General features: G+C 40.1%; 1 protein-coding gene across 2 annotated transcripts in view; it reads left to right on the top strand.

Moving 5' to 3' along the window:
- Positions 1 to 24,947, top strand: part of LOC115563498 (hemicentin protein echinoid) — a 54,255-nt gene that overhangs the window by 13,346 nt on the left and 15,962 nt on the right. For both annotated transcript variants that reach the window (XM_089257299.1, XM_089257300.1), the window contains exons 2-3: positions 12,331 to 14,529; positions 15,720 to 16,235. In XM_089257299.1, the coding sequence (XP_089113425.1) occupies positions 12,331 to 14,529; positions 15,720 to 16,235 (2,715 nt within the window). The remainder of the gene's footprint in view (positions 1 to 12,330; positions 14,530 to 15,719; positions 16,236 to 24,947) is intronic.

The following is a 24,947-nucleotide window of genomic DNA, read 5'->3' on the forward strand; positions in this document are numbered from 1 at the left end:
AACTCATACCAAATATGATATATAGCAATGTGAATATATATATAGATATATATGTGCATCTCTATACTTCTGGCTTTATTGTTGGCAAAGTGAAAAATATTTACAGCACATCGTCTGTGAATTTATTATGCTGTTTGGCCAGCAGCCTGGGCACATGAAATACTACTCCTCTTGCTCAATTTTTCCATCTCTTTTTGTTTTCTTTAATTTTTGGTTCTTTTTGTGTTGTAAAGTTTTTACGGCACACATGTTGCTTGCCCTGCACGGTTATATGAACTCGCAGCATCCATTTCCTCTCTTACGCTCGGTTCCAGCAGCTGCCGAATGCATAGATAGCAGAACGAAACCAATAAAATGATATAGATTGCTGTGTGTGAGTTGCTATACGAATTGAGAATGCTCTCTCACTATAGAGATTTATGTGTGCTACCATACGAACATATACATACTATAATACTCTCCTTTTGTGTCTATGTCTCTATGTAGAGGTATGTATATGTCTCAGTATACAAATTGACCACACTCTATCTCCCTTGGCTTATACGATGTTATAATATAATATGTTATAATATCGTCTCCTATATGGGGCAAGCCATACTCTCTCCCGTCTATAATATATGATACTATCTGTGTCTATATAGATGTATGTATTGCTATACAAATCGGCCCCACACACACACTCTCTCTCTCTCTCTCTCTCTCTCTCTCTCACTCTCTCTCTCTCACTCTCACTCTCACTCTCACTCTCTCTCTCTCTCTCTCTCTCTCACTCTCTCACTCTCTCTCTCTCTCGCTCCCTTTACCTATATGATACTATACGAATGGACAATACTCTCTCTATCTCTATATAGATTTATATGTAAGCAGATTGTCTCCCTCTCTCTCCATCTCTCTATATATAATCATATATCCTGCGATGGACAATGCTCTATTCATCTCACTTTCCCTATATTGATTGCATTGACTGTAATATACCAATTGGCATTGCTCTCTTTTTCTCTCAGTAAGGAATCCCACCAGGCTGTTATATCATTATTATTATGCCTCTCAAAATATATATCATCTGATCTGATATGACATTCAGAGCAAACCTTTCTTATTCAGCAACATTGAAGAATGACTTATGTAATTCTTGATTGAAATCGTGCTAGAAAACACAGTTTTCTTAGCCTAGAATCCAGACTTTCTGAATGTATTCTTAGTCAAGGAATCTTAGTCTAAGTAATGTATAGCAAATGAAGAAAACCAGGTTTCTTATGCATGTATTTCTATATAAACTCTCTCGGTAGATTCCCAGACACAAGTTTCTATCTCTCTATTCTCTGCTTACGATCCATGCACTTCTTCTCATATCATACTCTGCCCACACTTAACGCACTCCACTCGCCCTTTAAGTAGCTGTTTGGGTCGAATGCAATCAGTTTGCCACAGTATCTGTGCTCAGCGACTGACAACAGAGCAAAGTCGCACGCATTTGGCCATTTGGCATTCCGCTTACATTGGACCTAAGTACTGGCCATATAACGACTATGGAGCCACTAAAGTCCTACTCAACTCATGCGGACAGAAAAAGAAAGAAATATAAAAGCGAAGCAAGCGGCAAATGTGGCAGAACGAAACTCGCAACAAAACTATTGACGAGGATGCAACATCAGCGGCAGCAGCAGCAGCTGTAGTTGCAGTTGAGTTTTCCCACTCGGAAAAGCCAAAAAGAAAATGTGAATGCGAAAACTACGGCAAAAGTGCAGAACAAATGGAACAAGTTACAAAAGCTAAAATGGCAAACAAACAGAAGCAGCAGCAGCAGCAGCAGCAGCAGCATCAGCAGCAGCAGCAACAACAGCAACAACTCGGCCCTGGCAGCAATATGAACAACAATCTTGAATATTGTACGTTACATATGTAGATACATTTCCTGCAGTTCACCGAAAAAAAAGAAAGCTGAGAGCTGTGGGGCGGGGGCGTGGCCACTGGGCATGTGTGTTGGTGCCACGTGGCTGGCAGTTAATTTAAAAAAAATTTTATTTACATTTCGCCTGCTGGCGAGCGGCTGTTGCTGCTGTTGTTGTTGCTGCTGCTGCTGCTGCCGTTTGCATTGTTTACATTTGCAGCAGCTTCTACTTGACTTACAGCAACGGCAACGGCAGCAACTACAACTATGACTACAACAATAACATTGAGCAGCAGCTGACGCCGCCTGTGGGGCCATGCGTGTGTGGGGGGCTGAGCGCTGGCTTTTGCTCGACTGCCGCTGGGGGCAGCCGCTGCTGCTGCTGTTGCTGCTGTTGCTGCCATAACAACGAGCCAACCTGCGATGTGTTTTTTATTGTTTAGCCCTCCGGCTTGCCACACATGTCGCTCGATGATGATAACAATTTGATCATCATCATCTTCTGGCTCGCAATGATGATTGCCAGTGCCTAGAGTGATGCAGCAACAACAACAACAACAATAACTACAGCTACAGTCAGTCAGTCGCTTTAACCCATCATAAAACCAAAAGAGAGAATCCAAAATGAAAATGAAAATATTTGCTGAATTTGTTTATTTGCATAAAAAAGTGTATTTGCGAATAGTTTTGTTTGAATAGCTCAAATGCATTTGATAAAGGATCGAAGTTAGATGGTTTTTTGCGCTAAATTTTGGGCAAAACTTTATTGAGGCCAAAATAAGAGAAATTGAAAAAATAAAGTAAAGTGAAGGAGAGAAAATGAAAAAGACAGCCAATTTGAAAAGTTTGCATTTAGACAATAAAAATTCACAAAATAAATATAAAACAAAATAAAAACAAATGAAAATAATAATTAAAAAAATAAAAATAATAATTAAAAAAATAAAAATAATAATTAAATAAATAAAAATAATGAATCAAAATAATAATTAAAATAAAATAAAAATAATAAAAAAAAATAAAATAAAAATAATAAAAAAAAAATAAAAATAATAAAAAAAAATAAAAATAATAAAAAAATAAAAATAATAAAAAAATAAAAATAATGAAGAAAAATAATAAATAAATCAATATACTATTATATTATAGATTAAAAAAATTAATTCAAATAGAAAAAAATAAATAAACTATTATTATAAATTAAAAAAAAAGAATAATTAAATAAATACTAATTTTAGCTAAAGGAAATTAATAAACGGAAGTAAAATAAACCAAAGAAAATTTAGGTTTTATGAAATTCTATTTATTTCTGTGCAAATTGGATGGAATATAATCTATATAATTATAAATAAACCTAATATATAATAATACAATTTATAAACAAGACGTATATATATATTATTTAAGTCATATATAAAAATATTTCTTGAATATTTGCCATGAGGCCCATTAGAGTGATTTGGCCTAGAAGCTGCTTAAGCTATCTGATGTATTAAGCTCTGATTCGCCTGAGCAAACTTTGTTAAACAACTGAATGATAAATAGCTTGCCAATCAGTTTATATTCTTAGGACCTGGTTGCGTAACTGCTTAGCAATTGCCAAGCACTGAACTGACTATTAGCTGTCTTGCTGTCTGTCCGCCGTCTGCCGTCTGCTGTACAAAGCTGAAAATTGAAGACTAGCTAGCTAAAAATCTTTTCAAATTAACTAAATATTTACAAAGGCAATGAAATCTGCATAAAGTGCTTCGGTTGTTGCAGTTGCTGCAACACGCTCGCTCCCGCCCCTTCTCCCTCGAGGAGCTGCTGCAATGGAGCAAATTAATTTAACATCAAATTAAATGAAATGCACTGCTGCAAAAAGGAGCAGCAGGAGCTGGAGCAGCTGGAGATCTGGTTGCCAGGCACAGGCAGTCCGTCAGGCAACAGCTGCTGCACAAGTTTAGCTCGCTCAAGGACTCCAAGGACAGCGCAAGTTGCTGCTAAAAGCAAAGTTTTCTTTTTGCTGTTTCTCTTTTTTGTTGTTGTTGTTTTTTTTTTTTTTTTTTGTTTTCTTGCCGTTGTCTTCCTCTAGCTCTACTGAATTTAATTATTTAGGTCAAAGGACGCGCTGTCGCGCCAGTTGCCAAGACAATGCCACTTAGTGTTTGCCCAGACCGCGCCTACGCACTCTAACTTGGGCAGAAGCAGCAGCAGCAGGAGCAGGCAGGCCCCACAAAATAAAAATGAAAACGAAAATGAAAAGCGAATCGAGTTTATTATAGAAATATATAGGCATAGGCTGGTATAAGCTAGTATAGCTCACACACGCTAGCTCTCTCCCACTTCACCTCCTTCTCCTTCCCCTCCTCTTCTTCTGCCTCTCATCAAACTCTCTGGAGGCACGTTGAAAAAGTTTTACTTGTTTTATTTGTTTTATTTTCTGCAAGTAATTCCGTATTGCGCCTAATGCTGTGCTACGTCTTTTTATACCCCATCTTTCTCTCTCTCTCTCTCTCTCTCTCTCTTGCGCTCTTTCGCTGTGCCTTTAGCCCACATGCGAAAGTTAAACAAAGCATCTAAAATAAAATTGGTGCTGTTGCAATTGCTCAACTGTTTCAACCGTTTCAGCTATTTGCAGCATCTGTGTGGCTTCCCAGCTGCCACGCCCTCCCCAGCACACCACCCGCCCCGCCATGCTACACGTCTCGTTTCGCTAGCAAATTACGCCATTCAAAAATTTGCTTTACGTGTTGCCCGAGTTTTTACATCTATTTTTTTTTTTATTTGTAATTTTTTGTTTTTATTATTTCTTTCTAGTTCAGGCTCTGCTAGACTCGTTTGGCCCATTTTTATTTTATTTTTGTTTATTTTTTTCGACTTTGGGGTCATGTTAAATATTTGGGCTTTTTTCTGTCTTTTGTCATTCGGTTCACGATTTGCTTGACGCGCAACGTTTTTCCTTCTATTAACATTGATTTTGCTTGCAATTTGCAACTAGTTTTTGACTATGGTTAAAATCAATTTAAAAAAATTAAATAAATAAAAATAAAAAAATATAAAATATAACTCAAAAATTAAAAAATAAAATATACAATTTAATACCAATAAATATAATATAATATAATATAATATAATATAATATAATATAATATAATATAATATAATATAATTAATTAATATATATAATTAATATAATATTATTTATATTTATACATATATTGCTAAAATATTTCTATGCAATATAAAATACTTTTCTCTAATTTATAAAAATTCAATTTGTTTTTTAATTTTATACAAATTTAAAAACATATATATTAGGTAAAAAAAAAATAGTTTGCTCTTAGCGCTTGTCTTCATACATTGTATTGACATTGGAGATTCGCCGCGATAGTCGCGGCTTTCTTAAAGAAATAGCTTGCAGCAATGAACGTAATGACGACAACGATCGCAAGAACAGTTATGAATAAAAGGTGGCTAAGATCTGGATCCTTAAGGAGGCTATTCCTCATGTTCAGTGATCAAATACGTTTTCGGGCAGTCTACAAAAATAGATCACATCATCCAGAAGTTGTTTTTCCTCCCGCGTTTTATTTACCATTAAAATTCCGGCCAGAAAATTCAGGGAAAAAAAAATTTTGTTTGTTTTTTTAAAAAGTGTGTGGCAGCAAGAACGTGTTTTTTTTTTTTTTCTTTCTTCGGCTGCTTTTTATTTGAAATTAATTTGGGGCAGCTTTGATTGCAATGACTGCAGCAGCGTTTGCTGTTGCTGTTGTTGCTGTTGTTGTTGTTGTTGCTGCTATTTTGTTTTCCATTCTCTCGTTAACTGAAATTTGTAAAATTGTTTATGCTTTTAACATGACCGAAAAAGCGAAGCACATGAAATTAGTTTTTGTCAAAAAGTTGTTGCTGACCCCCCCCTCTCTCTCTCTCTGTGTCTCCCTCTCATTTCTGTTTTCATTGATTTGCCACAAATTGTGGCATAAAAATAAACTGGCCAACGCAATTTGTGCCGCTCGTATATTTGTTCATTTGCTGCGAGTTGTTTAATGTTCATATGTTGCGTCTTGTTGACTTTTTCCTTCTTTATGGATTTTTGTTTTGTGACCTGAAGCAACAAAAAAAAAAAAAAAAAAAAAAAAAAAAAAAGAAGACTCATGTCCATATGCAAAACATTTCATAAATCATTTTGTGTTGGCAAAATATTTGGCTAAAATCTTTTGATTTCCATTTTATGGCTGCCCATTCGACCATTGTCGCCTATATCTAACCATATCAATGGCGCTCGATCTGCATCTGTGGCCAATAAAAATACAAATTTCGTTCGCATTTTGCTGCGTTTATCTAAATTTCTGCTGGCTTCTCTCTCGGGCAATTTTTAAGAGCTTTGTGCGTATTGCGATAAAATTGAACTTTTCTTTAGTCTAATATAAATTTTTTGTTTTATTTGGATTTGGATTTTTATATTTGTGCACTTTAAGCGAAATCTCAATAGAAATCTCTATTAGCTTCTGGTATTCTTTTTTTGTGGTCAAATGTTTTTTGCTTTGTAGTTTTTGGGGCTCTTCCAGTTGAGCAGCGGCAGCAGCTGTTTGTTTTTCTCCAGAATCTTAATTTGCTCTATAATGGCATAGATATTGTCTGAAAAAGGCCAAAAGCTGTTCAGCAATTAATTAAGTGCCTCTATTTGTTTTCATTTTTACGGTAGATTCGAAACGAGATTAAGTAAGCGACTTGTGGTTTGGCTAACTATGAAAATGAAAAGCTCTTGGGGCCATTGAAATTGGCAAATCAAGCAAGTCATAAGAGTTTTCCCCATAGGTATTTTACTTGAATCAAACATCTATAGAGTAACCTCAAAGACTTCGCTTGAATCAAGCTCAACTATTTAAGATATTTATGTTAAGCTAGCTTACCTTAAGCAGCTCAGTGAAACCATAAAGCCATGCACTTAAAACTTAACTGCAGCAACACTCGCGCACACAGTTCAAGCTCTTATAGCAATCAGCTTTTAGCAGCTGCTTCTCAACTATAATTCCCAAGCAGTTTTAGTGCTCAGCTATGCTTAATATCGTCCAACGTCTGCTCTGTTCTATTTTGACTTTTTGCTGCTTATCTGTCATCAAGTTGTCTTTGGCCGTTGTTTTCGTGTTTTATGTGCTTGGTAAACACTATTGAAATGGCCACACACAGACACACACACACACACTGAGCTAGAAGCTCAGTCGCTTGTTTATTTGCCCCGCTGCTGTAACATGTTTTCCTGCTGTAATTTATGAGCTGCAAAATCAACTAGTTTCCTTTATATATGTTATTTTTTTTCGTTCTTTCTTTCCTTCTGCGACTGCTGCTGCTGCTGCTCTTGATTTTTGGTTTTAGTTTATGCGCTCAATTTAGTAACTAGTTAGCCTGAAATGGTGGGGTGGACATGAGACTGACCCAGGGCCGTCGTAGAGCCTAGCGGGGCAAGTTCCTAAACCACTTGCGACATGTCCAGAGCAGGCAGGGAAGCAAAACCAACAAGAAACTAATAAAAAGCCAAAGCAAAAGCCACAAGAGCTCATAGCTCAAATGCGCTGACAGCAGGCACGAGTTATGCGTACGTACATATCTTTGGAATGACAGAGGGATAGAGAGAGTGAGAGTGGAGGCATGGACAAGGGCATCGTTACGGTAGCAGGGGTAAAAAATATGTTGAGCTTTTCCAACTAAATGCTATAAAAATTCTTGACTTAATAGGAAAACAAGACAAGAACACGAGGAGAGCTGAAACTTGTGGATGGGCACTAAAGAAAACTAACAAGTTACAAAAGCCAAAGAGCTGTGCATAGGTAGGCGAGTGGCTGTGGAGGAGAAGTAGGAGGAGCAGAGTCAGAGGCAGAGGCAGGCAGAAACCAGCAAAATGGCAAAACAAGCTGGCGAGCACACACAGACACACGCACACACACTCGCAGTCGAGAAGAACTTGAAAGCCAAGAAAAACATTTAGTAGATGATGAAAATCATGGCGCAACACATATCAACTAAAAGCAGTAGCACGAAAGCGACAGACATAGAGTGAGTGAGTGAGAGAGAGAGAGAGAGGGGAGAACGTAGCGTTGCGATGCGTTGACGACCGATTTGGCCATGATAGTAAGGAATCGCAGCCAAATGCTATGCGGCCAAGGAATGGAATGGAATCATGCCACAAACCAGGCAGCCAGGCAACCAGTCAGCCAAACGGCAGCCAACTGTCAGCCTCCAGCCAGCAGGTCAATAACATTTTAGTGAGGCAAACGCACGCAGCTGCCAGGCGCAAAACGTATTAAAGCATTAATTGTGTATTGTTGTTGTTGTTGTTGTAATTGCTCTTGTTGTCTTGAAAGTTCTTCGAGTGGTTTTTGAATGGCCTGTGGGCAATAGACGAAGAGCAGATCTAAGAAGATAATGTGTATGTAGTATATATAGGGTAAAGAGTATAGAAATTCGATTGAAGGTTTTACATATATATATATATATATATATATATATATATATGTATATAAAGTATAGATCATAAAAAGATGGGAAATTCGATTTAATGAACAATCAATTAATGTCGAGATATTATTTTCTCATTCATTAATAATATATTATATAATAATTAATAATATATTAAATACAAATACATATATCTATATGTACTGTTCTCTGAAATGATAATAGACGAAGAGCAGATCTATGGAGAGAATGTTTATATATAGTATATCTATAGGATAGGATATATAGTATAGAAATTCGATTTTATGTCTAACAAGATAATATCGATATAATATATATGCCATAAAAAGTATTCAAATTCGATTTAAAATACAATCGATTAATATCGATATAGATATATTTCTCATTCATTAATAATATAATTTCATGAACGTATATATCCATATGTACTGTCCTTTTGAAAGATAATATATATTAATATCGATATATTTTTTCTCATTCATTAATAATATATTTTTATATAAATAAATATATCAATATATTCCGTCTTTTCAAGAGGTGCTTTGTCATTAGCTTTGGTCTCAGTCAATCTTCAGTTCATAAATCAACAAATATTGAAATATATTATTCTTTATATTTAACTTCATCAAACACAGCTTCGTTCAATTTAATGCCCATTCGATAAATATCGATATGAATTAATTTTCTTTTATAGTAAACTAAACTTTGCTCAAATTCTAAATAAATATATGTATATCTATTTGGAACTCTGTTGCCAGTTAACTCCTTCATCGTTGCCAATTTTGAAAGTTTGGCTGACTGCAGGATACGTGCGAGTCGAATTAGCCAAGTTGTAATTTGTTTGGGTTTTTGTGTGTGTGTGTGTGTGTGTGTGTGTGTGTGTGTGTGTGTGTTTGGTTTGGTTAATGCTGAAATTGGATTGTGTGGTTCTATAATTTATTGTGTTTCCGCTACGTTTCCGGCTTAGTTCAGTACTTTTTAATTTCGCATTCATTAGTTACAAGTGGGCGCCGAGCAGAGCTGACACTCACACACACACACACACACACGCACATTAGCTCCCATTTGCCTTATCATTTATCTTAAGTTGGCCAAGTTTGTCTTTGGTCTGGGTTTGGTTTCTCGCCACTTGGCCATATCAATTCGTTCGCATTTCTGTGGCGCTCATTAAAAAATATATTTCGGCATTTGGCAAACGCTGGGCGCAGCTGTAAGCCAAGTTAATGCATTTTATAGCCGCAGCGCGTCGCTCTAATTAAAATGTAAATTAATATTAAAATTAATATTAGTGCTAATTTTGATTGCACTTTTCATTGTTTTAAAACTTGGCGCTGCTTTCATTATTACGTTCAACCTGCTCTGTATTAAATTAATTGCCCGAAATCAACTGAAGCTGCCATCAAAGCTGGCTTAAAGCGTGGCCTTTTCTGGCCCCCTTTTTTTCGGAGTATTCGTATGTGTGTGTGGGTGTGTGTGTATTAAAACGTTGCGCGTGGCCATAACGAAATTAGAGAAGAGAAAAAAAAAGTGGAGGAGCAGGAGGAGGAGCCAACAGCTACTGCGCCTAATAACTAATTGTTGCTTAGCAGCAGCAGCGGCGGCAGCAGGAGCTGTCTGGGGGCTGTAAATTGCGTTAGTATTAAGTGGCCAGAACTGAGTTGAAAATTGAGTTAGTGTTAGTATATAGCGAGTGAAAATTGAAAATTTCATTTACCAGTTTGCCATTGAGCGAACGTGCGGATTAGCCATAAACTGTTTTATAATGCACAGCGACGGCGATGGCGGCTGAAATTGTTAATTTCGCTGGCGATTGGGCGATTGGCGAACGTAAAGCGCCATCTATGGCACATTAGCGGCATTAGCCGTTGGATATTTATGGTTGCAGACTTTTGGGCGAGCTACTTAAAGAGAGAGTGTGAGAGAGGGACAGCGAGAGGAAGCTGAGCCCAACAATTGATTGGCAAAGAAGAAGAGCAAAAAAATATTTGTAACACGATTTGGCACATTCCAGAATGAATGTAAAACTAATTCAATTATTTGCGCGCATAATTTGGGGGGCTCGCAAGCAGCGAAAGCATGAAATTTATATGCAAAACACGCATAAAATTGTTTTCCCTGACCGTCAGCTATTTCTATTTGTGTGTTGTACAATTTTTTTATTCTTCTGCTTCTTGCTGTTGCTTTTCTGCGTTCATTATTTATGAACACGAAAAGTGGCTATACGGAAAAATAATTGAAGCCCGCTCGCCGCCCATTTTAAAGTAATCAAGGGGCGCGCTGCGATTCGGTATGCGACTCGGACGACTTTGCTCCTTTTTTTTTAGGTCATTTGGCTGGGGTAATGTTGGCAGAACATGAGGCTTGGAATGCAATTGAGCCTGAAAGTTATTCGAGACGTGGGGTAGTGGAGGAGGAGGAAGCGGAGGCTCGAGTCAATGTGTAAAACATGGTTCACAAAGTGACAATTAAGCCAATTTGGAGCCATTTACCGCAGGCCACGCAGAACGCGTCAATTTCCAGCAACAACAATTTCTAGACTACTCCAATTCTCAAGAGAGAGCGTGGAGAGAGAGAGAGAGAGAGAGAGGGCAGAAAAGGTAGACAATCAAATGTAATTACACGCACATAAACACGCAAAGCGAGCGAGGCAAGCGGCAAAGAAACGACTGAACCTGAGCCGAGGCAAAGTCTAACCCTTCAAAACTCCTAGACGGCCAAGCCGTCTAGAGGTAGCCGAGAATCACGCAATTTACTATAATTTTTGCACCAGGTGGGCCGCAAGGCGGACGTCTGCGGGTACATTTGCTCCACTTTCTTGAGATTGCGGCTTGTCAATGCGACAAGCGAGTCGGCGAGTCGTCGAGTCGGCAACTCGGCGACTTTATGGACAGTCATTAGGCAGACGGCAGTCGACACTTGGCCGGCTCAGTTAATTACAAAGTGTAGAGCTAAGTGAGGTTAACTCCAAAGGCAACTAGCTGTTGGCCAGCAGGCAGACAGAGACAGAGACAGCTGCAGAGTAAGAGTAAGAGGGAGAGAGAGAACACCTCAGACCACATAATTTGATAGCATTTGCGGTGCATAAGAGCCGCTAATGCAAAAGGGACGTTGACTTGCACTGGAGTCGTAATGACACTCAAGTGCATGGCAGAGATTAGATGGCAGATGAAGCAGCAGCTTAGAAAATGTCAGGAAATTACAATAAATAGTGTTGCAAAGTGCGTAATTTACTTGACTCGAGTGTGGCAAAAGTCGTTTAAATTATGACAAGTCAAGGATTTATGCGACAGCTAATAAAAGTCTTAATATATGTTAATTAACATTCGACTTTGGCGTGCAGAACATGTATTAGCAGTGTTAGGTAACGGCGGAAAGGCAGGATAGGGATGAAAGGGGTTTGCAATGTATTCCAGTGTTGCAAAGTGCACAGTTTACTGGAATTCAGTGCTGTAAATTCCTGTCGATTCTTATCTAAATCCCTTAATAAGCCCAATTTCAACATGCGAACCTCAATTTGAGTGCTGATTAACGCCTACACCAAGAGCTGTATCCATTCCGCTCGACGTTACGTAATTAATGCCAGAGCCGAGATATTGTGGAGCTGCTAATGCGCTGATACGCAGCGCAACACTTGATTAGCCTTAATTAATAATTGACAAATTTCTTATGTCTAATCAGAGCCTAAACTTGGCTAATGTCTAACCCGGCCAACGCACTGGCAGTGCCTCCTCCCTTGGACTAATTCAATTACAAGTTTTTGGCTGGCGCTGATTAAGCTCCCGCTGTGTACGCAAAATGCTTTGTGTTTATTAATTTTCATCATTTGCAACGCCGCCGTCTCCACGGCCTCAGCCGTGATTTATGCCAGTAACCAAACCAGAAAAAAAAAAGAAAATCCCTCACTAAGCCAATACACAGAGGAAAAAGAAAAGAAAAACAAAATATTCTTGCTAATTTCAACATCCTGTTTTTGTTCACAGACTATGCCCGCGTCGAGGTTGGACCAGAGAATCCGCTGCGGGTCGAACGTGACCGCACTGCCAAATTGGAGTGTAATGTGGATGCGAAGCCGAAAGCGCCAAATGTTCGCTGGACACGCAACGGCAGCTTCATTAGCTCCTCGCAGGTGCACACCATCCATCGGGTGAGCGTGCAGGATGCGGGCAAATATACGTGCAGTGCCGATAATGGTCTAGGCAAGCCCGGCGAACAGGAGCTAATACTGGACATACTCTATCCGCCCACCGTGGTCATTGAGTCGAAGACGCGCGAGGCCGAGGAGGGCGAGACCGTCAAGATACGATGCAACGTCACCTCGAATCCGGCTCCAATCACAATCGAATGGCTGAAGGAGGGCGCCGCCGACTTTCGCTACAACGGCGACGTGCTGACCCTCAACTCGGTGCGCGCCGAGCATGCGGGCAATTATATATGCCGCGCTGTCAACATTATGCAAAGTCAGGGTCAGGAGCGCAGCGAGCGTGTGGGCAACTCGACGGTGGCGCTGCTCGTGCGCCATCGTCCCGGCCAGGCGTACATAACACCCAACAAACCTGTGGTGCATGTGGGCAACGGCGTCACCCTGACCTGCTCGGCCAATCCACCTGGCTGGCCGGTGCCGCAGTATCGTTGGTTCCGCGACATGGAGGGCGAGTTCTCGAGCCGTCAGAAGATACTGGCCCAGGGACCACAGTATTCCATACCCAAGGCGCATCTGGGCAACGAGGGCAAATACCACTGTCATGCGGTCAACGAGCTGGGCATCGGAAAGATGGCAACGATTGTGCTGGAGATCCATCAGCCGCCCCAGTTCTTGGCCAAGCTGCAGCAGCACATGACACGGCGAGTGGCCGACAGCGATTATGCGGTTACGTGCAGTGCCAAGGGTAAGCCGGCGCCGAGCATTACCTGGCTGAAGGATGGCGTGGAGATCCTGCCCGAGCTGAACCTGTACGAGGTGAAGACGAATCCCGACCAGGGACCCAATGGCATGGTCACCGTGCAGAGCATGCTGAAGTTCCGCGGCACAGCCAGGCCCGGCGGCAATCAGCTTGTGCCCGGCGATCGTGGCCTCTACACCTGCCTCTACCAGAACGAGGTCAACTCGGCCAACTCGTCCATGCAGCTGCGCATCGAGCACGAGCCGATTGTCCTGCATCAGTATAACAAGGTCGCATTCGATATACGTGAGACCGCTGAGGTTGTTTGCAAGGTCCAGGCATATCCCAAACCGGAGTTCCAATGGCAGTTCGGCAACAATCCCTCCCCACTGACCATGTCCTCGGACGGACACTATGAGATCAGCACCACGACGGACAACAATGATATTTACACTTCAGTCTTGCGCATCAACTCGCTGACCCACTCGGATTACGGAGAGTATACGTGCCGTGTGGTGAACGCCCTCAACACCATTCGTGCTCCCATTCGGCTGCAGCAGAAGGGTCCGCCAGAGAAGCCGACGAACTTGCGCGCTGTCGATGTGGGTCACAACTATGTGACGCTCAGCTGGGATCCGGGCTTCGATGGTGGCTTGAGCAAGACCAAATTCTTTGTGAACTACCGACGCGTCGCCATGCCCAGGGAGGAGCAGCTGATACCCGATTGTGCAACACTGGCGAATGCCAATTCCGACTGGGTCGAGGTGGACTGTCAGCGTGATATACCCTGCAAGGTCAACTCGCTGGATCAGCATCAGAGCTATGCATTCAAGGTGAAGGCGCTGAATCCCAAGAACCACTCGCCCTACTCCAATGAGATAACGGTTACAACGAAAGTCAGCCGCATACCGCCGCCCCTGCAGGTCACCTACGAGCCGAGCACCAGGACCCTGGGCATCGACATAGGCGCCACGTGCCTCAATCTGGTGGCCGTCGTGGAGACCATGCTGCACGGTGATACGCCCATGGCTTCCTGGGATCTAGTTGACATTGTGGATAATCTGCAACTGTCTGGCAATGGACCCACGCACAAGGAGAAGGTCATCGATCGTCTGTTGACGCCACGTCGCAGCGGCGGAGGACGCGCCCTAGGCCACACCATCAACGAGGACGATGATGATCATGAGACGGCTTTGAATAATCTGGCCATAGAACAGGAGGACAACAGTCCAGTGCTGCGCGTCAAGTTGTGCCTGCGCAACAATCGCGAACATTGTGGCGACTACACGGATGCTGAGAGTGAGTATTGAAGAGGGTCTATGGGGAGGATACAAATGATGGAGGGTGAAGATGGTACGAGTGATATAAAGTTTGGTAAAATGAATAAGGGAGTGATGAAGAGAAGTAGGGGAGTTACGTAGAGCAGTCGAAGAGTAGAACAGTAGAGGAGTAGAGTACCTGAGAAGTAGAGCAGTAGAGGTGTAGAGCTGTATAGGTATTGAGGAGTAGAAAAGTAGGGAAGTAGAGGTGTAGAAGTGCACAGAAATAGATGACTAGAGAACTAGAGCCCTACTGGACTATATAAATAGAGGGATAGAAAAGTAGAACAGTAGAGCAGTAGAACAGCTGAGGTGTAGAGCCGTAACTCTACTACTTAGTAGAGGGGTAGACGAGTAGACAGGAGAAGGAGAGTAGACGAGTAGAGGGCTAAAGGAGTAGAGGAGTACAGCTATAAAGGAGTAGAGAGGTAGAAAAGTAGAGGAATGGTGGAGTAGGAGAGTAAAGAAGTCGAGGTGTACAGGAGTAGATGGATAAAAGAGTAAAGACCTAGAGGATTAGTAGACTCGTGCATTATAAGAGTAGAGAGGTAGAAGAGTGGAGAGCAGAGTAGATTATATGACAAGAAATGAGGGTAGAATATGAATGGCAAAGCAAGCAATATAGACTTCACTAATACTTCCACAATCACACAACACCAAGGTCCAGTGTTGTGCAGTGTCACGAATATGTCAAGGTTTGAGCGCAGCTAATTGAGGCAGATGAAATAAGAGGCAAATCATTTATCTTAGCTAATGTAACGATGGTCAAGCCAACTGTCCATTGTGTGCTCGCGAACAATTCACAATTGTGTGCACAGTTCACAGTGGTCCCGTGTAGAGGCTACTCATGATCGTGAGCCATAATGATGCGCGAGCTGAAACGCACTGATTTCCATTATATGCAAAGCCATTACGAGCAATTGCGCCACTTGAATAGCTGGACAATCAATCACTCGTCCATCAAGCCAAGGAAAACCTGGCTGGCCATCTGTCCAGCCGTCTCTCCGTCCAATCCGTCCATCCATCCATCCATCTAGCCGAAGCATTCATGCAACCATCCATTCTCTTGAGTGGCGTTGCATTTTTCATAGCTTCATTTCATTCAACTCAACTCGTTCCCTTGCGCTCACTCACTCACTCTCTGTCTCTCTCTCTCTCTTTCTGTTTCAGTTGGACGTTCGTATATCGCGGAGGCAAGCGTACTGGCCACGCCCACATTGATTGCGATAATCGTATCGTGCATTGTATTCACACTATTCGCCGGCCTGCTGCTCATGTTCTGCCGCTGCAAGCGCAATCAGTCGAAGAAGAGCGCCGCCGCCAAGGACTACGAAATGGACTCGGTGCGTCCTTCGATTGTGGCCGCCCAACAGAACCAGGCACCGCCGCCCTACTATCCGGCCAGCGGTCTCGACAACAAGGCCCTCGAGCACTCCATGGATCTGGCCCTCAATATGGAGGACCAAAAGACAGCCCTCTATGCGACACAGAATGGCTATAGTTATCATCCGGGCAGCGGTGTCGTTGGCATCGTTGGCGGCGTGGGCGGCGGTGTCGTCGGTGTCGGCGGTGGTGTTGGCAGTCTCGTTGGCGGCAACGCGGCTGGCAACGGCGGCAACGGCGGCGGCGTTGTTGGTGTGACCGGCATACCCGGTTTGACAGGACACACGTTGCCAGGAAATGAATGTAAGTACACACACACACAAGCACACATACAGAGACACAGTCTCGTATATACATATACGTAGCCAGTAAGCTGTAGAGTGAGGCTGAAGTGGGTCGGGGCAGCTGTGCTGCTGCACATATTGATGGATAGCCCAGAGTGCATTTCTCTTACATAGCGCTTGGACTCTATTCTTATGGAAATTTTCAGATTTTCACATTTTTTATGGTCACATTTCTTTCAATATAAATATTCAGTATAAAAACTTTCCACTGCTTAAAAAAAAACTTATAAATCTATTGAGCTTTAATAAATATATATAAATATTTAAAATACCTTTAACATAATATTAAATAAAATATAAAAAAATATAAATATATATATAAAAAAAAAAAAAAAAACAAACAAAGCAAAATAAATAAATAAACTAAAATTAATAATTTCATAACAAACAAATAAAATAAAATAAAATAAAAAATATATTAAATGAAATTTAAAAAAATATATATTAAAATCTATTGAGCATTAATAAATTATGCTCAATAGATTTTAATATATATTTTTAGAAATTTAATTTAATATATTTTTTATTTTATTATATTTTATTTGTTTCTTATGAAATTATTCATTTTATATATAAATATTTAAAATACCTTTAACATAATATTAAATAAAATAAAAAAATATATATAAAAAAAAAAAAAAAATCAAAGAAAACAAAATAAATAAATAAAACAAAATTAATAATTTCATAACAAACAAATAAAATAAAATAAATTAAAAAATATATTAAATAATGAAAAAAAAAATTAAGCTGCAGCTGAGAGTATTAACAAATTTGGATGGATAATTAAACTATTTAAAATTAATCGTTGGCCAGAATTTTTAAGTTTCAAGTCATTTCTATTCATGGGAATAAATATTAAAATTATTAAACAATTATTCTTCAAATATTAGAATATTTTAAAAAATTTTTCCCCCATTCTCTTGCTTATTAATATTTCAATTTAATTCACAAATAATATCAACCAATTTCATTTAAACTAAACTAAATAATAAAGATCTCACATCTCATATATAATAATAAATATATTTTTTAAAAATTCGCCACTCTAAAATTCTTCAAATTGATGCCAAATTCTACATACCCTTTCAAGAATCAGTAGAGAGAGAGTATTGCCTGGTGGTTGGGTTAGCTAGACCTGAGCACAACGAAAAGTGCGAAATACTTCCGGCTCGTGTCGGACACTCACTTCCCCCTTTGCTGCCCTCTCTCACACTCTCTCGTTTAGTCTCTCTCTCTCTCTCTCTCTTTCTTTGGCATTCTCGGGCAATCTCTGAATGCTGATGGCAAAATGTTTCGGGTGATTTTTCATTGTCCACCACAGAACACATCAGAAAACAAAATGAAATCCGTGCTGACGCGCCCAGCACCGTTCGACTGATGGAAGCATGTTGTGTAGTGTGCTGGGTGGGTGGGTGCACGGTGGTGCCGTGTGGTGCCTTGCGGTGTGTGCACCACACAAATTATGTAGCCCATGAAATGTGAAAGTGCAAAATGGAGTTGAGTGCAAATCGATGGCCATGCGCATTCATCACGCGCCGCCCTCACGGACTTTCAATTGTTGTGGGCGGGGCAGGGCAGGGCAGAGGTGTGCAAGCCACAAACACACACGGACACACACACACACCTGCGGCACACACACATACAACGGCGGCAAAACACTTCAACTTCCGTTGTAAATTTGTTGAAACAGCAATTTTTTCCCTAAACGTTTACGTCCTCGCCAAAGCATTTTGTAATATACTTGCCATTCATTGTTGTTGTTGTTGTTGTTGCTGCTTGACGCTCACGTCCATTCATGCTAGCGGCGCGTCCTTGTCGTCCTTTCAAATGACGTCCGCCTCAACCATATCCACGCTTCACAAAATGAAAATTGCGCACAAAATGAATGCGTAAACTGGACCCACAACAGTTGGTACGCCCCACTCCTACCGCCCCTTGCTCCGCCTTTACCACACCCCAACTCTCAACTTCCCCTCTGCGGTTTCACACAGTACGCAATACAATTCATTATTAATTGTTGTTCTGGTTCACTTCTATTTTTATTTTTTATTCTCTTGCTTTTTACACACACACACACACACGTATCCGCTTCTGTGACTCGTCTGCTTCTTCTTTTTCGTTTTTATTTTTTTTTTCGGCAATGGGGACTTTGGTCAGCATAAGAGGTATTAACCTTTAACATGCTCGGCCCACAAATTGGAGATATTCTCTGACATTTTATAGCCTTACGTGTGGGTATACTGCATATGTGATGTGATGCGAGTGAAAGGGATGGAGAGGGGTGCAGTGTTGAAGGGATCATATTAAGGCATATAGTAACTGAACATTAAAAGGCTTATAGATATGTAGAGAAGAGCTCTCAGTTAAATTTCACCATGAATGAATGGAATATGTTTATAGTAATATTTAGATAAATATTTATTGATTAATATAAATCTTTTTCCGATTATTCTTCATCAATTTCTGATTAGAATTATCTTAATAATATTCATTGATAATATTCTTTATTCATTTTCATAATCCTCCTTCAGTATATTACTCCCATGATATCTATCTCTCTCTCAGAGCATCGCACGCCTCCTTTTCTATTTTCCCCATCGTCTCTGCTGTTCTATCTCTCGCCCGTTCCATAGTTGTGCTATATATGCCTGCATCTGTAAGACCACCTCTTTCTCTCTCACTCTCTCTCTCTTTCTCTTTCAGTTCAGTCATGGATAATTTGCTATTTCCCTTACCTCTCGCTGTCTTTCTGTCACCGTCCCTCTCCCCTATTCACTCTTCCTAATTAGATCAATGCATAATTTTTCGCTTTTTAAGCCACCTTCAAAGGGAATTTTCCGTCCATTCTAATCCGCAGTGTATGCGCGCTTCGTCTATGCCCAGATATTCAATTTTCTTTTGTTGTGTCATTTCATTTTTTTTTTTTCTTTTTTTGTAATGACGTGCAAATTAAAAATGTTTTTTTTTTGTATGTGTGTTTTTTGTTTCTTTTATTACTGTTGTTGTTGTTGTTGCTGTTGCTGTTGCTGTTGCTCTCTGCTAAATGGCAATAGAATTTTAAGCTGCTGGACAAAAATTTAATTGCAATATTTTCTGGTTTGCCATGGGACGTACAACAAGTGCGCCTGCTGCGAATAGTTGGCAATTGTGAGTGGGGCTGGGGGAGAGGGTGGCAGCTTTGGGGGTTGCTGCAAATGGCAGCTATTGTGTGGGCTCATTTCGACAAAAAAAAAATATAAAAAAAAGTAGAAGAAGAGAAAAAGTTGCCGAGTTTCAAGTGTTTGCCGAATGCCAATTAAAATTTTCAAGTGAATATAACCCAAAAGTAGGGGGAGTGTGTGTGTTTGTACTTGTGTCTGAGTGTGTCTGTGTATGTGTGTGTGTGTGTGTGTGCCTGCTGGCAAACATTGGCACTTAATTGCATTTTAAAAGAAAAGCGCGAACGGCTAATTTGGCTAGTGAGAGTGGAAGCCAGCGAAATGGTCTGAATAATAAAATGTGTGTGAGAGAGAGAGAGAGAGAGCGAGAGAGCGTGCAGACAGGTAACAGCTGTGCCACACACACACACACACCTACACACACACACACACAAACTGAGATTTGCTTGCAGCTGAATGTATGCGCTAATTGTTGCATAAGAATCCCAGCCTTTGGCTCCTGCGCCCTCTCTCTCTCACTCTCCCTCTCTCTTTTCTCTCCACCTGCGACTGCCATTTAAATGTGTGTGTTTCCAGTTGTTCTTGCTGTCGTTAAAAGCTTCAGCAAAAAAAGATTGCATAGGCCAAATACCTAATGAACTTTGCATGTTCACAATAAAAAACAATTGCTGCCAGCTGCACTGAGTTGAGTTGGAGTTGGAGTCGGAGTCGGAGTCTGAGTCGAATCGAGTCGAGCTGAGTGTAGTCGAGTGCATAGCTAATTGCAAATTGCACGAGTCACGCGCAGGCAATTGGCTACGCTTTGATAACAATTGTTTTTGCCTGCGATTGCATTCATTTGATTATATTTTTATTAAGTTAACATTCTGTCCAATTACAACATTTCTAACAATAATTTTTTGTGCGAGACATGAAAGGGGAATTTCGTTTATGATTACTAGTGTTAATATTAGTGGAAGAAAACTATTTTTATATTGTTCAGATACTCCTTAATTCTGCCTAAAGTAACTTTGTTTCCTTTCATATTTTATATGTACTCCTTTAATGCTCCATTAATTCTAGAGCAAGCCCTACATATGATTGTATATGAAATCTAGATCTCTGTCTTTCTCTCTCTCTCTCTCTCTGTCAGATGCACACTCTCTCGTCCTCTGTCAGATACGCATACACACTCTCTCTCTCACATTCCACTATTGCTCTCTCACTCCCTCTCCCTCTTATGACAGGCATTACTGCTCTCTCTCTTTCTTTATCTCTTCCTTTTTCTCTTTCTCTCTCTCTCTCTCTTTCTCTCTCACATTCTACCTCTATTGCTCTCTCACTCCCTCTCCTGCACCTTATCTTATATTCTATTACGTCTCATGTGTTATGACAGGCATTACTGCTCTATCTCTCTCTCTCTCTCTATCTGTCAGATATACACACGCACTCTCTCTCTCTCTCTCTCTCTCTCTTTCTCTCTCACATTCTTCCTCTATGGGCCTTTCCTGCACTCTTTCTTATATTGTATTGCATTACTGCTCTCTCTCTCTCTCTCTCTCTCACTCTCCCGCTCTCTCTCTCTCTTTTTCTCTCGCTCTCTCACTCTCTGTCATAGATCATTTGTGTCTCTCTCATTTATATTGCATATTCTATATATATATATATATATTCGACTCGCTCGTGGACTGAATAAATATTGCAACTTATTTCCAATTAGTTTTGCTAGCGTTAGTCATAGATTTTAGTGCCAGTTGGAATTGTTTTTATTATGCTAGCCTAGTTTTAGTTTTAGCCATTGTTGTTGCTCTCTGCCACTACTCTAGCACGCCAGCAATATTTGCACACCATTTCTATACATACATACATATGTATGTACATATATGTATGTGGGTTAAGGCTCTCATATATTGTTGTGCATTAGATGCAGTCCGGTCGGGTCGTTCAATGAACCTGTGCTGCAATCTGTGCCGTGTCAGCAGCAGTGTGTTTAGATTTTAAAGCCAATTAGTTGCTCGTTGGCCAGCGCCGGCACAGGGCACACAGCACACACAGGGCAACACGAGAGAGGCGACAACAAATTGGCCAAGTGGCACAGTTCATAGATATTTGTCATTGAACGCAGTCAGCTGGCCAAGGCTCGACAGCAATGCTCTCCATGTGGAATGCTCGCTCGCTTTTAACAAAAGCCCAAATGGCTAAACTATATTATCTTGCAAAAATATTTTCTTTTTCATTACAAAAAACTGGGAAATGTGTTAGCCTTTGGGCAAGAGAGGAGAACAACAACAGCCAAAAAAAAATGGGAGGGGAAAAGAAAGTAATTTAAACCTTGTTGCACAGTGTTGCGACCAGCCAGAAACATTGGCTGGGAACGCGCGCCTAAAACGCTGCAGCATAAAATGTTGTTCGAATCGGGTTTGTGGTTGCGTTTTTTAGCGAGAGGGTGCGAGAAAAAGAGAGAGAGAGAGAGAGAGAGGGAGGGAGAGGCAGCAGGAAAACTGTGTAAAACTATTTTGCGGCTGTTTGCTTTGCGGGGCTCGAGCTGCATTTTAAACCAGATACCAAATAACCAACACACACAAACACACACACACACACAGGCACAGAGGGAGAGCGAGCCAGCAGACAACATTTGTAGCATCGAGTTCATGGCTTTATTTATTTAGCGCATAAATTTTCAGCGCGCAAAAGATTTTTTTTTCCACTCTCTTAGCCATTTTTTTTGTTAGCTTGTTTCGCTGCCTTTTTTTGGGCTTTGGTTTCGGCGAGTCGACGACAGCGACATTTGTTTGCATTTATTTGGCTTTGGTTTCTGTTTTTTCTCTCTTATTTTTTGGAGTACATGTCCTCTAGACATGCTAGTTGTTGTTGTTCATGTTGTCTAGCCGTAGGCGTTAGCTGAGCATAAAATCAACTACAAATGAAGATAAAAAATTGCGAGCATTTTGTTTCTCAGCTGACCAGCTTTCTTTTCTTTTTCTTCTTCTTCTTTTTTCGGAATTTAACTCTTAGCAAATATGAAAAATAAACTTTCACTTGACTGACTCTCCCTCTGTCTCTCTCACTCTCAGCGTCTCTCTGCTGTCTTTGCTTTTGCCTCGGCTCACTTCAAAGCTGCCAATTTGTATTAGAGTCGAGCAGATTTGGGGATTTGAGCTCAAGCTCAGTTCTGTCCATTAAAAATGTATTTATTCTTGATTTAACAATTTTAAATTTCTAATTTCACAATTTGCTGTTTGACCTTTTGTTAAAGCAAAAATCCTTAATAAATTTGCCCAAAACTATGGGAGTTTTCCGCTGTTGGGGAAATGTTTTGTTGGCAAGCTTTTGGCTCTTGGCAAATGCTTATTAAGTTTGTGAGCGAGGGATTATCAGCTTAGGTGAGAGGGCAACATAATCGGCTTGCAGTCGAAATTCCTAGAAATTTGTTTGATTAATAATACTCTTGACCTATGAACCTAATTGAAAGAGCATCAAAAATAAATAGCATATATGTATTAAATACCCTGTAATTAGTGCGGAATAATAATGTAGGCTATACTGGAGCAGGTAGAGGGAGGCGAAGAAGCGAGAGACTAGAAACTTTTAACACTTAATCTTATGTAAAATGATATAGTAGGAGTCATTTGATTCTAATACTTACCTGGAGTAGTATCTACTAGTCGTGCCAACCCCACTATAAATGATTTTTGTTTTGTAAACAAAAGTTAATTAAAACAAAAAATATACATAAAAAGTTCATATTATTTGCTAAATAATATATATGTATATAAATATAAAATATATTCCCATCTGCATTGATAAGCCGCGCAAATACGCGTGTGATGCGCGCTCTCTCTCTCTCTCTCTCTCTCTCCCCCTCCCTCTCTGCCTCTTATCAGTCTATGGACTTATAAAAGCGAGAAGGCCTAGACCTTCATTTGAATTGAATTCAGAATCTGAAGATTCAGTTCAATTTGAGTGTGCAGCAGGAAAGTTTGAATCGCTCGTCGCTCCACAATGAATAAGTTCCTGGCTCTGCTCCTGGTTTGCTGCTCGGCTGGCTGTGTCCTGGCGGGCCACCACAGCAAGAGCAGCAAGAGCAGCGAGAGCAGCGATAGCAACGACAGCAGCGATAGCAGCGAACATAAGCAGAAGCATAAATATAATCATCCAGTCTATACGACTTATCCGCCGTATTCGCTTTATCCGAATGCGTCTCCATATGCCTATCTGAACAACTATGGAGCAGGCGCACCTGTACCACCAGCTGGCTACCCAGTCTATCCAGCTCCACCTCCGCAGCAGCAGCCAGCGGTGCCACTGCCGCAGCCTCCATTACCGGGCTATGCGCCACGGCCGCTGGAACCGTCGTCTGTTATCAACCACTCGCTCAAGGTGAACAAGGAGTATGAAGAGGATGTTAGAAACAATGCCGATAATAGAATATAAAAAAATGTCGAAAAGAAAAATGCAATTAATAAAATGGATTTCGTTGAAAAATGCTTTGGAAATTGAAAGTAATGAGCGTAGAGGGAGAGAGAGAAGAGAGAGATTTAAATAAAGAAAGAGAGAGATAGAGAGAGGGAGAAAGTAAAAGCAATAGAGATAAATGCAATTGAGATCGTGAGAGAGGAGAAACTAGAAATAGACAGACCTAATTACTGTTAAAGTACGACCTTGAGAATAGTGAAATTTCTATAAATATATATTTAAATACATCGAAGAGCTAGGCCCTTATCGCATTTCGGTATAAGTATATATACTTATATATGTACGTTTATATTTTTTATTAATCATCATAAATTTTTATAATCTAATGCACATCATAAACAATAAGAATTATGAGAACGTTTTATAACAAAGCAAACAAACAATTTTCTATGAAGGTCATATATATAAATAAATAGTAATATATATATAAATATTATATATATATATAAATAGTAAGTTGGCATACAAACTTGGTTTAATACTGAATATCTTTTGCATTTCAATTTTATATTATTTTTAGTGCATATAGAAAGCTGATTAGCAAAACATTTTTTAAATAATTAATTTTATTAATTAAATTTATATTTATTTATTTATAAATAGAAATATTTATTTATATATAAATTTGTTGATTGATTTTTTGCATTGTTGTTTCATTCGAAGTTCTTTAATATAATACCCGTTAGAGAAATTGATGTTTTATGCAAGTTCCAAGCATTCTTCTGCTTCTGCTTCTTCTTCTTCATCCAAAGTGTATTAAAAGTGCATTTGATAATCTTTGTTGTGAATAACGGCGCAAAGTTGAAGATGCAAGTGAAAACTTTTCGCCGCTCAACTTGACCTCGTTTGTTGTGCGAATGAGCAGCGCTGGCCGTATTATTATTATTATTATTATTTCTTGCTATTTTACTGATTTTTTTCTGCTGCGAAAAGTTGTGGAGCTCAGCGCAGCAACACACACAAAAATGCAGCTAGGCTCCCAAAAAAAATGAAACTTTCGCTTTTCTTTTTTTTTGTGTTGTTGGCCAAAGTTGAGGCCGGGTCCAACAAGAGCA

This window comes from Drosophila navojoa, chromosome 3, assembly GCF_054131105.1.
Source record: "Drosophila navojoa isolate 15081-1374.11 chromosome 3, UAZ_NAV_1.0, whole genome shotgun sequence".
Lineage (NCBI taxonomy): Eukaryota > Metazoa > Arthropoda > Insecta > Diptera > Drosophilidae > Drosophila > Drosophila navojoa.